Source organism: Typopeltis vanoorti, chromosome 7 (assembly GCF_054136105.1).
Source record: "Typopeltis vanoorti isolate ZY-2024b chromosome 7, IOZ_Tvanoo_1.0, whole genome shotgun sequence".
In the NCBI taxonomy this organism is placed as follows: domain Eukaryota; kingdom Metazoa; phylum Arthropoda; class Arachnida; order Uropygi; family Thelyphonidae; genus Typopeltis; species Typopeltis vanoorti.
This window is the reverse complement of record NC_143555.1, coordinates 123,775,478-123,792,430: the sequence shown is the minus strand read 5'-3', so window position 1 is coordinate 123,792,430 and position 16,953 is coordinate 123,775,478. Positions and strand designations below refer to the sequence as shown.

General features: G+C 34.3%; 1 protein-coding gene across 1 annotated transcript in view; it reads right to left on the bottom strand.

Annotated features, from left to right (window-relative positions):
- Positions 1–16,953, bottom strand: part of Vps8 (vacuolar protein sorting 8) — a 519,719-nt gene that overhangs the window by 149,466 nt on the left and 353,300 nt on the right. The window contains exon 26 of the mRNA XM_090395104.1: positions 9,779–9,871. Within this exon, the coding sequence (XP_090251230.1) occupies positions 9,779–9,871 (93 nt within the window). The remainder of the gene's footprint in view (positions 1–9,778; positions 9,872–16,953) is intronic.

Sequence of the window (16,953 nt, the reverse complement as noted above, 5' to 3'; positions counted from 1 at the left end):
CATAAGGAACAATCATCTTGATTGTAAGGGAAGCAGCACTCCCATAGACCCCTAGCTGAATCTATTCTCTTCTTCTACTTTGAGGAAGATCCACTTACTTTAATCTTTCCTTATCAGCCAACTCTTCTTATTTTATGACCCTTACAACTCTATAAACCTTACTATAATTCTTCTATAATCTACTCTTTCCTCCTTCAATATACCCTATTCCTCCTATGGGTTTAAATTCGGAAGAAGGCTAGTTCAGAAGCCTTAAGGTAGCAGCCCTACCACTGAACTATTCCATCGTCAGGCTAGTCCCCTGACACGGAGAACACAATTCTACTTGTAACCTAACAGAAAAAGATAATCGGATTGAATCCATGGGAAAAGACCCTGGAATGGAAAAGGTAAAACAAAAATGGAAACGACAAAATATAATACACATAGCAAACTGGAATGTAAGAGGAATGGCTATAAAGAAATAGAATTAGACCAATTATTAAATGAAAGAAATTTTAAAATAGCAGTAATCATTAAAACAAAAAAGAAATTAAAAGGAACTATGAGAACTGAAAATTTTAATGTGATATACAGTGGAGTCGACAGAGACCAAAGAGCACAAGCAGGAGTCATGATTTGGATTCATAACTCCCTTCCAAAACAGTTAAAACATTATAAATTATGGAATGAAAGAATAATAGAAGCTAGAATAAAAATAGATAGAGGCTATTTAACAATAATTGGTTTACATGCCCCAGAAGAAGGAAGAGACCAGGATAATATTGATTTTTATAATCAGCTACAAAACATATATAATAAAATAAATAAAAATGATTATGTAATTTTAGCAGGAGACTTAAATGCAAGAATTGGAAACACGAAAATTAATAATAATATAGGAATACATTGAGAACATACTCTAAACAGGAATGGCAAAAAATTGATTGACTTTGTAGTTTATAACCTAAAAATAATGAATTCTTTCTATAAACATAAAGACATACATAAATATACTTGAACAGCAAGAGGATGGAAATCAATATTAGATTATTTTATCTTAAATGAAAAGACATCAAAGTTTTTGTTAGATGTTAGAGTTCACAGAGAATACCAAAATAAGTAGTGACCACTTCCTCATTAAAATAACATTAAGATTACCACCTAAATGGCTACAAGAAACAAGAACAGAAAGAAAAATTGAAACATTTGTTTATAAAACTAGACTACTGAATGACACAAATGTATAATGGCTATATGAACAAAGAATTAACCAATATCTAGATAAAATAAAACAAAATAAAGAAATAGAAATAGAATGGCTTAATATAAAAAACGATACTAAATGCAGCAGCAAATGAAAGCTTAGGAAAGACCAAAAAATTCAATAAAAGGAAAAAACTGAAGATCTGGGATGATACAATCAAAGAAATAATCAAAAAGAAAAAAAAAAAGAAGCCTATCACAAATGGTTAAGCAGTAAAAGATTAGAAGATGAAATAGAATATAAAAGAATAAGAGCCATAGCTAAAAGAGAAATCAGAAAAAGACATAGAGAATCATGGAATAAATTTGTTTCTAATTTAGAACATGATTTATATAAAACAAAACCCAATGTATATAAAATTTTGAAACACTTAAATGCAGGTAGCAAAGAAAACATAAAATTAAACACTGAATTGAAATTAGAAGAATTTCTAAATTACTACACAGAATTGTGGACAGACAAATATTTTAAAAAAGACAACTGGCAAACAAAAACAAAAAAACAAACAAAAAAAAAAAAGCAAAGAAAACATAAAATTAAACACTGAATTGAAATTAGAAGAATTTCTAAATTACTACACAGAATTGTGGACAGACAAATATTTTAAAAAAGACAACTGGCAAACAATTAACGAAAATGAAAAGGAAATAACTAAAGAAGAATTAGAAATCAGCCTGAAAGAAACAAGAAATGGAAAATCACCTGGAGAAGATAAGCTAGGTTCATAACTATATAAATACACAGGAACAAGATTCAAAGAAAGACTCTTATTATTTTTAAATAAAATTTATTCAACTGGTTTTCCCCCCAATAGAATGGAAAAAGCAATTGTGATTGTTATCTTTAAAAAAGGTAATAGAGATGATCCTAAAAACTATAGAGGTATCAGTATACTAAATTCCTGTTACAATATATATATATATATATATATATATATATATATATAGCAGAATCTTAAATAGCAAACTAATGAAATATTCCAAAAAGTTTATTTTAGAAGTACAGAATGGATTTAGAAAAGGACGATCATGTATAGACCCGGCCTTTTGCCTAAAATTTATAACAGAGAAAAGAAGAGAATACAATTTAGAAACACATATTGCATTTATTCACTTTGAAAAAGCATTTGACAAAGTTAAAAGAAACATATTATTTAACATATTAAAAGAAAGAAAAATACAAAATAATATCCTAAAAGCTATAACAAGTATATATGAAAATAATCAAATACAAATAAGATTAAATCACGAGCTATCATATACGAGACAGATAAACCAAGGGGTCCGACAGGGATGTCCCCTCTATGCAACTCTTTTTAATATCTACTTAAATGAAATAATAATAAAATGGAATAAAAATTTACATCAAGGAATTAAACTTTCTCCTACAGTGAACTTAAACACCCTCCTTTTTGCCGATGACCAAATAATAATTACAAATTTTGAAGATAACTTACAGAAAGCAATTTTAGATCTAAATAAGATGGCCAAAGATTATGGTATGATAATATCAACAGAAAAATCAAAAACTATGGCCTTTAAAGGACAAGATTCAGCAAGAACTAAAATAGTAATAGATAACAAGATCTTAGAACAGTTGAATTCATTTAACTACCTAGGATGCATGATCACATATGAAAATGAAAAAGATATAAATGTAAAAATCGCAAAATACTTAAAAATAATATTTTTAACTATTAAATAATGTAATTAACTCTATATTTAAACCAAACCTAGTACCAAAACAAACCAGACTAAAAGTATACAATACATTAGCCCTACCAGTCCTATTGTATGGAAGTGAAATCTGGACAAGAAAACAAAAAAAAAAAAAAAGATTAATAACAGCTGAAATGAAGTTTATGAGAAAAACTGCAAAGTATGTTCTATTTGATCACAAAAGAAATGAAGAAATTATGAAAGAATTAAACCAAGAATGAGTAATAGAAAAAATTTAAAAATATAAACATAAATGGATGGAACACATTGAAAGAATGAAAACAGAAAGATTACCAAAAGAAGCCTTAAAGTACAAGCCATTAGGGGAAAAAAAAAACCAGGACATCCTTTTAAACAATGACTTGTAAGGCCGGAACAGGCTATGCAGGGCCTAATCCTTGATACGCATGATGATCATTGAATAAGATGTTACAATGTATTTCATAATTTTTCATTAAAATACATGCAAAGTTACAAAAACAAGGATGCATAACATATAGTCCCTTCCAGCCAAGTCAACCCTTGCCTTCCTGTGGTTATGGCCCGTTTCCACAAAAGCTGCTCTAGCACATGCAGCAAGCATTCTTGCTGCAAAAGGATATCAGATATCTTCCTAGTTGGAGGAAATACTGACTAGACCTACTAGGTGGTAGATAACTTTCATCACCATGTGAAACACCCCACCACCTTGCTTATGGAGAGCGGGGCGGCGGCTGAAGTGGTGAAAACTATGTTTGGCCTCCAGAGCTGGATTTCTGGTTTCCATCCGTTCCTCCTCTTCTACAAGACCTTCTTCCATTTTAAATGGTACAGCATTAAAATAGTGATAACACAGGCTGTCCACCAGATAGTGTTATGGCATCCAAACCTGTCTCTGTAACAAGTCAGGAGGGCATCCTAGTTAACTGGCACATAATCCCACTGCTACATACTCTGCCAGGTCATGCCTGGAGAGGGAGTCTGAGTAGTATGTAGGAGGCACTGTTGAGGCCATGGAATGGCAAAGAGTCTGATCACTCTCTGTATGGGTGTCATGTTTGCAAGTCTATCTCCCATTGCATGTTCCCTACTCTTTCCTTTCATCTAGCAACAAACTAAAAATGAAGCCAACAAACAATGCCAGTAACACTGTAATCAAAATAAATCTTCCTCAACAACCAATTCATCCAAACAAATCAAACAAAACAAAATATTCCAAACATACCAGTACCAAAAAAATCATTTTCACATCCACTTTACAAACATCAATGGCAAAAATTCCAACACAAATGACGTTTATCACCACTTACAAACATCCAAACCATCCTTCTCCCAAATTGTAGCTAAATCAACCAGAGTTCACATTTAATGCCAAAGTATACTCTACATGATTCACTTGGCCAAAAGGGATGGCACCTGTGTTTTGTGCAGTGTGACATTGCTTGCTAGAGAATGCTAATCCTCTGCTTTTGACCTACTCTGGCTCCCACTTAGTACTATCTGCTCTCCAAAATCATCACTGATCTCGAAGCTCTGAAACCACTCAGAGTTGTGGACATTCAGGTTCTCTAGAAGATGGTTGAGAACCTGAATGTCCACAACTCTTAACTGCTCCCCTTCTCTAACATTCCAGATTTGGACATGATGCAGAAGTTTTTGCTATAAGCAATGATCTAATGCAAATCATATATCTACCTAAACAAATTCCTGATAATCCCCTCTACTTTCCCAATACCCTTGATCTTTTATTAACCAGTTTTAACAGTAGAAGTCACCTCTTCTCTCAGCAACTATGACTACAATCTTGTGCAAGTTTTTAGTCTCATTCGAACACCCCTCCTTTGACCACTCTCGACCTAATGTCCTTTGATACTACAAAGGTGCCAAGTGGAATGACTCTGGAACTACTACTCTTCTTTTCTATGGCACAACTACTGCCTCATCTATTCTCACCCCAGATGCCCTCACTAATGGAGTCACAGAAATCGTCTACACTGGCATGCAAACCTCATCTTCAACCCAATTTCATCCACTCTCTACACCCTGGTTCAACAGAAGACATAAAAGCAGTTGAAGAGAGAAATATTCAGCTTATTGCAGGTGGCATGCATCAAAAATCCTAACTTCATACTCAGCCTATGCTTAAGCATGCAATAAATGTAAAATGACTATCAGCAAATACAACTTCATAAAGACCAACAGCATAAAAATTGTCCCTTGCACAAATGGAAGCTGCACCTTCTAGTTCCTCACAATAAAATGCCATTAGATGCAACTTCTGCTCACCGGTGTTTCCACCTCTTTCTCATCTAGATGGTACCACTGTTACAGCACCCAATATAAAGCTTACCTCCTCTTTTCCTCTAATTCCTATATAGATGACAAAGGCAAATCACTTCCTTCCATACCAGCAACTGATCACCATATGTCTCCTGTGGTGTTTTGGCAAACTGACATAAGAAGAATATTAGATAACCTAGACACTACAGTCTTCTAGTCCTGGTGGCATCTCTCCTATTGTACTCAAATATTAACTAAAGAGCTAACATATATCCTCCATTGTCTCTTCAATCTTCTATACTATTGGCACCTATTCTCATCACATGGAGGCAAGCACATATTCATTCCAAAAAAGGGAGATAAAAGCCTACTGTCCAACTGCCATCACCTCAACCTCTCCAAAATAATGGAGAAAGTTATTAATAGTGAATGTCTTCATTCCCTAGAAGCTCAACAATTAATTAGTGATCACCATTATGGATTCTATCAATCCAGATCAACAGAGCTGATCGCTTAGCCACATGCCATGGAAAGGTTCAGAGAAACATATGCTGTAACCCTTGACATATCCAGCATATATCCAGGGTTTTCGATCATGTCTAACATTGAGGCTTGTTTTTGCAAATTATATGCTACCCTCTGTAACCAATCATTCACTGTATGTCATGGTGGATGGCATCCTCTCTACAAGCTTTACCACAAATATCCAAGTGCCTCAGGGCTTTGTTCTATCATCTCTTTCTTTCACTATCTTTCACTTCTATCACTATCTTTCTCTTATACATAAACGAGCTACTCTCCACCAGCAATCCTATCCACAGCTTTTTGTTTCAATAATGGAATATTGTGAGTTGTCATAATCAAAATATAAAAATGGAGAAAAACTTACTAAGGTCATAGGCATCTTCAGTACAGGATAATAGAATGCCAAATAAACAATGACAGACAATTCTAAAATTACCACTTAAGTAGCTAATGTAAGTAAATATGGCCAATAATTTACTAACTAAAAAAGATATATACTGTACACACACACACGTAAGGAAAGATTAGCAGATTTAAAAAGTACTATTTCCCACAACGGAGATAGACACAGACCATCAGATTTGTTTAATTTGCTAACGATAGCACATTAATAACTTTCTCAGCTTTGCTAACGATAGCACATTCTATTCACCAGATATGCCAAACATCAAGATCATCTGCAACCAGTGCCTTAAAACACCGATATTCATACCATCTTTCAGTGGGACAAGGATAACCTAGTCATCTTCAATGCCACCAAAATGTAGTCTTGCCTTTTCTCTTGTAAAAGGGATCTCAGCTCATCTTTCCTTATCCTCCATAATACACACATCACCAAATAAGATCAGTTCACTATCCTTGGACTGACATTTACTTCCAGACTTTCCTAGTACAAACACATCACATCAATAACTACCTCACCATCTAAAAAAACTAGGCATTCTTTTCTGCTCAAGAAGCTATTTTACACCCACCTAGCTGTTAAACCTATACAAATTCCAAATCCACCCATCCTTAGAATACTGTTTTCATACTACTTAAATTAAGGGGATATTAAATCCCACATAGTTTTAAAACCGAATAAGAAACTCAAAGATCGGAATCAGAGAGTTTCTTGCCGACTATAGAAAACTATAAAGTATCGGCGACACTAGCGTTAGCCAATGCAAGTGATCCTAGTACGTAGTACAATACCGGGGCAACTCGTTGCAAAGGTGGGGGAAAGTTCAGATCGCTATTCTTAGGTATTTTCCATAATGTAAAAACACATTTCCTAGGAAATGTATGCTGTTTTTACATTATGGAAAATACCTAAAAAACACATTTCCTAGGAAATGTATGCTGTTTTTACATTATGGAAAATACCTAAGAATAGCGATCTGAACTTTCCCCCACCTTTGCAACGAGTTGCCCCAGTATTGTACTACGTACTAGGATCACTTGCATTGGCTAACGCTAGTGTCACCGATACTTTATAGTTTTCTATAGTCGGCAAGAAACTCTCTGATTCCGATCTTTGAGTTTCTTATTCGGTTTTAAAACTATGTGGGATTTAATATCCCCTTAATTTAAGTAATGTTTTCATTGCCGAAATGAAGCTTATTAGCTCTTTATACTTAAGTAACTGTTTTCACACGTTTGGAGTGGTTCACCTATAACCTCCCTTAAAATTCTTGATGCTGTCCAGAGGAGAGCAATTCAGCTCATAGATGAACCTTCCCACACAGACTCGCTTCAACCACTATCTCACAGATGCAACATTTCAACTCTGTCTCTTCTACAAATACTTCCATGATCACTGCTCCTGTGAATTGGCAAACATCTCCACTTACTGTTGGGCCTGTTAAAACAAGAGCAGCAGCTTCCCAATATTTCTTTTCAGTACAACTAAAAACACATTAAACACACTTCTCCTCTTTCTCATTTATTCTATCTACCACAATTCTCTGGAACAGCCTAACTCATAATGCGTTTCCCAACACTTCAACCTCCAGTTCTTTAAGAATAATGTCAACAGATTTCTTCTTTGTTAATTCTTATCTACATTCTCACATGTTCCTGATGTGCTATCGGATCTTGTACCTCTTGCCTGTGGGATAAATATATATATCTATATAAACCATGAGAGGTAGAATCTATAAGTATGAGGGTGGTCTGAAAAGTTCTCAGAATCGACCACAGATGGCAATACTATTGGCAAGATTTTTTTTTCTAAGTTGGTACATCTGTCATAAGCATCCATGTGAAATTGCAAGTCATTCTATGAAGTAGTTTATTTTATACAGCTGTCTGAAGCAAAAGTGTTGTCTGCATCTCTTGAAATGGATAAAATTGAGTATCGTGCGGTTATAAAATTCTTTGTAAAAGAATGTTTAACGCCAAAAGAAATTCATTCGAAGTTCATAAAAGTTTATGGACACTCTTCTCCTTCATTCATCAGCTACTCACTGATGAAGCCTCAAAAAAGGCTGAAACCGGTCTGGGTAGTGACCTCCCTCCATAATGTAATAACAGCATACATTTCCTAGGAAATGTGTTTTTACATTATGGAAAATACCTAAGAATAGCGATCTGAACTTACCCCACCTTTGCAACGAATCGTCCGATATTGTACTACGTACTAGGGTCACTTGCATTAGCTCATGCTAAGTGATCGCCGATACTTAATAGTTTACTATATTCGGCAAGAAACTCTCTGATTCCAATCTTTGAGTTTCTTATTCGGTTTTAAAACTATGTGGGATTTAATATCCCCTTAATTTAAGTAAAGAATAAAACTGATTTTGTGCATCGATTTATTACTATGGATGAGACTTGGATTCACCATTACACACCAGAATCCAAACAGCAGTCAAAACAGTGGATAGAAGTCAGTTGTTCAGCGCCAAAGAAGACAAAGTCAGTTCCATCATCAGGAAAGGTCATGGCATAAGTGTTTTGGGATGCTAAAGGCATTTTGTTTATTAATTATTTTGAAAAGGGTAAAACAACAACTGGGAAATATTGTTCCAATCTTTTAACAGACTAGACGAAAAAATTCGTGAGAAAATACCCGGTTTGCAGAAGAAAAAAATCATCTTTCATCAGGACAATGCACCTGCCCACAAAGGTGTTTTGGTAATAGGAAAATTAAGGGATCTGCACCATGAATTGTTGGAACATCCACCCTATTCCCCAGATTTAGCTCCCTCTGACTTCTATCTCTTCCCAAAACTAAAACTCTTCCTCGCTGGTCAGCGTTTTTTGTTCGAATCAAGAGGTGATTGCAGCTGTAGAGGGGTATTTTGCAGATCTTACTGAGAACCACTACAGGGATGGGATAATTGCACTAGAACATCGCTGGAATAAATGTATTAGTCTTAAGGGAGATTATGTTGAAAAATAAAAATAATTTTAAAATTATAAATTTGTTTTTTCATTATTAGGCCAAGAACTTTTCAGACCACCCTCATACATCAGTACCATGTGGGAAGTGAAGATAATGATTGATAAAGAAGAAATCTGTTGACATTGTTCTTGAAAAGCTGGAGGTTGAAGTTGTTGGGAAATACGTTATGAGGAAGTGTGTTTCAGAGGACAGAGGAATAAATGAGGAACCAAAATCTAATATGAATAAGTTATGTATTATGCCACAGATATTTGGTAAAGTGGATATGAAAGCAAGTTTGTGTGTGAGAGAGAGAGAGAGAGTGTGAGGATTCTGCCCTTTTTTATGTCTGATTCTTCCTAAATAATGCTTCATAGCAAGCTCAATATTCATTACATAATTTTCATATCACAATGAAATGATAATGTTCTCCAACAGATCAACAAGTATTGTTATTATCCTATAATTACTTATAATTAGCATAGACATTCATGAGCACATGCGCATGCACACACCTAAGCCTATTCCTTATAATTTTTTAAAGAAAATATGGAACATTATTTTTCAATGTGAAAAGCATTATAAAAGTCATAGATTCAACAACTATTTCATTTTTATTAAGAAGTATAGGTATCTAAATTCAATAACGATTAATATCACTACCTGTTCAAATAGAAGGCGGTTTACTACAATGATGTTTTCAGGCTTAGCTATTTGCCTCGCAAGGAATGTGAACAGAGCTCCAACTTGTGTTGGCTAGAACAGAGAAAAGCACATAATAAATATTACATATTTATTTCATATGCATATACACTATGTTGCCAAAAGCGTGCAGACAGCAGCTGTTTGTATTTCCCATTGCTATAGCATTACTGTCAATATAAGGTCAGGCCTCCTTTCATTACTATTACAGTCATTACCCTTTGGAGCAGGCTCTCCACTAAGTTATGGTAAACTGCTGCTGGATTTCCTTTCTATTCCTCCTTAGTATGGTGTACAGCTGATGTGTTAGTTGAGTGAATAAGTCTGGCATGCAACCTTCATTCCAGCATATCCCAAAGATGTTCATAGGGTTCAGGTTGGGGATTTGGGCTGGCCAGTTTAGTTCTTCCACCTCCATGTCTTAAAATCATGGAGCTAAGTGCCTTGCTTTATGAGAAGGTGCATTATCATGCTGATACAGGAAAATGCCTATTCCATACTGTTGCCACAATGTGGGAATAACGGAATTGTCCAAAATGTCATCATAGACATCAGTGTTCAAAGGTCCAAACACATAAACCAATGGGCCCAGTTCAAACCACCTCCAAATTTCACATTCAATACAGGACATTTCTGTAAGATTGCAGATCGTGTGCCATGATTCATTGCTCCACAGGACCCTTTTCCACTGATCCACAGTCCAATGATGGTGTTGTTTACACCAATCCATACAACGCTGGGCATTGTCAAATGTAATCAAGGCTTGTTAGCTGCAGCACAACATGTTTCTTGGTCTCACCAGTTTGGGGGAAGGTTTTCGTGGTTCCATCATGCTTCCACTTCATGATAACTTTGCTGACAGTAGACCAGAGCATGTACAATCTGGAAGAAATCTCTTGGACTGAATGACTGAACTTGTGGGCTCTGAATATCATACCACGTTTGAACAGACTCAACTCTTTTCGTCCACTCATCCTGATTTCAAAAAATGTCTACTCTGTTAATGCTCATATATCTATACTTATATAGCATTGAAGATGCTCAGACACTTTTTGCAACATAGTGTGTGCATATGTGTACACACAAACACACACACACACACACACACACACACACACACACACACACACACACACACACACACACACACACAAGGGGGGGGGCTGGAAAGTTCTGATAAACACCTAGGGCAAAAATGATATTAAAGCAATTGATATACCCACAAGAAAGAAAGAACATACTAATAGCAGATTTATGAAGGTAACTGGTGTTCTTTCTTGTGGTTATATCAGCTGCTTTAATATCATTTTTGTTCTAGATGTTTATCAAAATTTTCCAGACTCCCCCCTGGTATATATTAGGAAAAAAGGTACTGTTTTTTAACAAAAAGATTTTAAATGAATAATAGGACTAGTGTTAAATGGTACAGCTCTGGATCAATCAATCTCTAGTATAACTTACAAGAAATTACTGTATTTTGACTTTCTACAGAAAACACCAGTCTATCAAAAGCAATGGTCTGATCTTATGATCTTAAAAAGTACTAGTTTCTTAGGTAGTTATATGGTTGAAATGAAGAATATATTTAAGCATTGGCACAAAATTTGTATGCAGCAGTGCTTTCTGTTTTTATAGTAGAACAGTTAACTTTTATATGAATTGCTCAAATTATCCATAACTACTCAGAGGCCCAAAGCATGTGTGTGTGCACGTGCGCACGCACGTGCACACACACACACACACACACACAGAATTACCTTCCTTAACAACGTAAATTGGTGTTTCCTAATTTTTCTGCAGGAGGCATTTAGAGCAACTAAGTGAAGTAAACCCACTCTCATGAGGAACACTTTGATGAGTTCATGTTGAAACCATCTGCAAATTTGTACATGAGTAGATATCATAAAGGAAAGGTAACATGCAAAGAATTAGCTACTGATACAAACTGCACTAACAAAAAGAGCCAGTATTTGAATTTTCATCCACCAACATTGTAGCTACTGCATTACTAGATGGTGCATAAATGAAAGAAATCTGTCTGGAAGGGATCAAGAATAGAATTAGCATCAAGATATAAATATGGCACAGAGCAGTTCATTTTAGCTTGATTAATTTGGCACTACTGAAAGGTGAAGTTTGATTTGGAAATGTCTGCTATCTACTATGCTGATAAATCTTGTCAATGTTCTTCCTTAAACATCAATTAAAATGTAAGTAGTCATCAGATCATATATTTCAAGATAATGGATCCTTAATTACAACTAATGGCTGCATATATAAGCTATAGTAATACAAGACTCAATACCACTCATTCAGCAACTCATTTGTCCACATTTAAAACACACAGTTCAGGTTGCAAACTGGATTAACAGGTAATCATAACCTCTATTTAAAGATACAGTGATGATGATTTCTTAGTTGAATGAAAATTTTACTGTTTGTGTGTGTAGACACAAAATTGTATCAAATGCTAGAAAATTTGCTATCAAAATAAGTACAACATGATATATCATTCTAAGTAAATAAATTAATTAAAGAATTCACTTATGATGGACATAAATATTTATTAAGAGCAACATTTTCAGTCTAGTTTCAAGACTATTCTCAATGCAAACAGTTAAAGAGACAAAATGCAATAGAATAACAATTGAAAATTTTAACACATGATGTAATATTCATTGTAAGAGGAGAGGAAAGTTCTATATGTAACTATCAGTAAACTATCATTAATTGATAGTTACATATAGAACTTTCCTCAATATTATTTAACCTCTTAAAAATTATTTAACACAATCATGAGGAGCACTGAGTAAGATAACTTCCTCAAAAGTTATCTTACTCAGTAAGATAACTTTTGGGGAAGTTATCTTACTGAGTTGCAAGTTGATTTGGGAAGTTTAAGAGACTTATTTCTCTCTTATTCCACATAAAATTATTCAAATAAATTTGCTATCTTCACTAAAACTTATGTCTAAATAACTGCAGATGTATGGGGGGGGGAAACCCATCTTATCATAGGATATTTCTAGTAAAATCCAGATATCCCTCAAATTAAAAAAATATAAAAATGGATTAATATTAAGTTAATAAAGTACTATTTTGTATAGCTGTTACTTAAACATTTGCATTTGTTTCTTTTTGCATGTTATGACCAAAGAATTTTGATATTTTTATTTTTGGCTATGAAGTCCTGCTTAGATGTAAAATAGATTTATTTAGTTACATATTAGAGTGTAATTAGAATTTTGTATTGTGCTGTCAAGTGCTGAAATGTTTGTACTGTTCCTAGACAAACATATAAAAAAAAAACATGTTGTCACTTATGAGAGAATAGAAAGTTATCCATGTATTCATGTTGTAAAATAATTAAATGATCTTATCTCAGTGCACAAAATATTGTAAAATGAACTGTTATAATTATTTAAAATAAAGAGCCAATAGGCTTCATTTCGGCGATGTAAAATGAACTGTTATAATTATTTAAAATAAAGAGCCAATAGGCTTCATTTTGGCGATGTAATAAACATTATTTAAGAACTTTCCCCACCTTTGCTACGAGTTGCCCTAGTTTGTACTACATACTTGGACTCCGTGCTTTAGCTTACGATAGTAGTTGCCGATACCTTTATAGTTACTATACTATACTATATTCGGCATGGAAGTGTTTGATTCCAATCTTTGAGTTTCTTATTCTTATTTAAAACAATGTGGGATTTAATATCCCCTTAATTTAAATAAAGTTTACATTGCCGAAATGAAGCCTATTGGCTCTTTATTTTAAATAATTTATGGACGCACCTTTTTGATAACTCGTATTAGGAAAGTATATAAGTTCTTTTCACTATACCCTTAATATTATTTTGGTCTAGCTACTCACTGATGAGATCTCAATAAAGATCAAAATCGATCTGGGTAGTGACCTCCCACCATAATGTATAACATCATACATCTCCTAGGAGATGGGTTTTACATTATGGGAAATACTAAATTCTTAGTATTTCCCATAATGTAAAACCCATCAGAACTTTCCCCACCTTTGCTACGAGTTGCCCTAGTTTGTACTACGTACTTGGACTACGTGCTTTAGCTTACGCTAGTAGTCGCCGATACCTTTATAGTTATTATACTATATTCGGCATGGAACTCTTTGATTCCGATCTTTGAGTTTCTTATTCAGTTTTAAAACAATGTGGGATTTAATATCCCCTTAATTTAAATAAAAGAACTGTTATAAATTCTGCTAGTTTCATAATGAAATTATAATTAAGTAGCTTTCCTACAATATGAAAAGAAATTTATTGTGGTTTCAAGAACAGTGATGAAGATAATAATGATGGTGCACAATGGTAGACTGAAATGGAAGCTTCTCAGTTGTATTTCTGAGCATAGAGAAAACAGGAAGAGAACTTCCTGCTGTGGAGTTTCTGTGTCCTCAATATATGAAGAGCAGAAATTAGAAAAAAAGTTAGAAATGGAAGATGGAGAGGATATCCTTGTATAAACAGATAAGTGTGAAGTTATTAGTAGTCATTAATCCATATAGGATTTAATTCAGTTGAAGAGGAAAGGAACTTCATTGCTCTCCAGTTACAGAAATGGGCCCAGTAAAATTTATTTAAGATTCTCAGTCTTAAAAGTTATTGATATGATTTTTTAGTTATCTCTTCAAAAGCTTTCATATAGAAGCAAGGTTGTTTTGAAGTGATGAAACTGCTGATAAATTGTTTAGTAGTATATTCGGTGGAATTTGTTACTTTCATATAGAAAGTGAAGTTATTGATGCACTGAATGAAGATCATGTTTTCTTCAGTGTTCCATGATTCTTATTATATTGCTATTATACAGAGAGAAATTTTTGTGTTAGTCTTTCTCCTATGAGAATTCAAGAAGGAATAAGTTTCTGTAGGAAGTAAAAAAGTGAAATTTCAAAAACGTTGTTCATATAGGATAATAACCGTTAACTTATGATAACTGAAGAGAGTCTGTGCAGCTACTTTTTCATGTTGTTTAAAGTTGTACTTGGAAGAATATATTGATGCTTGTGTTAAATAGTTGATTTGATGTTGTATATGTGTATATATATATATATATATATATATATATATATATATATATATTTTTTTTTTTTTTTTGTAAAATCAAAGGATTTTCATTTTGGTTATAAGGCGTTTGAAGACTCAGTTTCTTAATGGGTTCATTAGGAAATAAGATGTTTATATAAGATCCTGGAATATGAATCTGTGTGCAAGCCAGTGTAATGATATGTGTGTTATTTGGCTCTACATATTAATACCTTTTTTCTATTCTTTATTACTAATATGCGCTTTTTCTCTTGTAACCTTTCTTGCTCATATTATGTTTATCTACCTTTTGCACTACGAGCTTTATGCCTACGAACACTGGAAAATTTATTTATTTAGACTGCAACACCAGTATATCAATATCGGCATAAGACTTAGTAAAGCTATCGGTAGATTTCTCTCTCTCTTACTAGCATAAATTCTGTCAACAAAGTTTACATAAACAGTTGTGGTTCTTAAGTACTTAAACTGTGCTTTTAATGCCTTAGTTGTTTTCTGCTTACAAGTCTGATTATTTATAGAAACAGTGCATTGTAAAATAAAGTAACAGGCAACACTCTATTGATACATAATTAAAACACATTTATTTACATTAGTATGAAATATACAAGAATCAAAAGATAGGGAGATTGCTTTCTCTACCCATCTATAAAATCTTTAGCATAAAATTAGAACCTTTTTACTTCAACACTAAACAATCTCTTTAACTCAAAAACTTATTTATTCTCTGCTTACAAATTCAATTTATTAAACTTCTAGTTTGCTCGCAAAGAGGTTAGCTAACTCTGTTAAGTCATTTTACAAATTTGATATCAACTTCTAACATGCCAATTAACTCTCTTATAGACACTTCTCATTACTATTTCTTATCAGTCCATCTATGACATATCTCTTAGATTACAAAAGATTGTACATAAAAAGATGGGACACACTTATGGAGGCTCTTTGTCACGACACCTTCCAAAAGTTCTGCATCAAAGTCTATGGTTTTTCTTTCATCCCAGGCCTTAGGTTTCGTCTGGAGAGTTGTTCAAGGGGGCGCTTCGTCGGAATATTTGGCGGGTGTTGTACTGCAATCTTCCCGGTACTCAAAAACTCAGGCAAGAAGTTTCAGCATTCAGGCTTGAATATTGTTCTGTGGCATTTTGGCTTCCCGCAGTACTAGGACATCCGACCGGCACTTGGCATCGGCTGTTCTCCCAATATTTCCTCTGGCTCTCTTCGGTAACAGCACTTCGCCTCTGCTCTCTCGGCAACTGGATCTCGGCTCTTCTCTGTCACCAACTGGACCTCTCCTCTCTCGGCAACTGGACCTGGACTCCCCTGCTTAGTAACTGGGGCCCTTGCCTCTCCTCTTTTCTCTGCTGCCACTGCTCTGGTTCCAACTGTCCTCTGTTCTGACTGCCTCTCCTCTTTAGTAACTGGGGCCTTCCTCTCCTCTCGATGTTTGGCTCAGTCCTCCCCTTGTATTTTGAGATAATGGGACCTTGCACTAAGGTTTGTAAACCCTGAAGAAATCGGCATTTCTCCTTGATCTTTTAATAAAACCCGCTCCGTCCTTTCTTTTCCTCCGTGCACTCTTTTTCCTTGTTTAGTCGGGCAGCGGAAACTTTTCTGAAACTAGCAGATCACCTTGACATCAACTCCGAAGATGTTTATGCTCAGAGCCTGCAAACAACTTTTACACTTAAATGTAAATAACTTTCTTGTGCTCTTATACATAGCTAATATATACAAAGTTCCGATGGGAAAGCATTGACTTTGTTTTTCACATTCTAGAAATCTTAGTAAATACAACCACTTCTCATAGGGTTAACTACATTAATATTTAGCAAAATATACATAGAAATAAACAAGGTTATTTACAGTTCTCATGAGACTTGACCTCTGTAAAAATCGATGCAAAGCGCTTTGGTATTTTTAAGCTACATCGAGTTTTTACACCAGATTTGTAGTTCCATTTTAGATGTTTTCTTTTTATTTTAAAATTAAGAGTTAAACCACTTAGAGTGCAAAAGGGAGTAAGTGAACCTCCTCTCCCAACAAACACACATA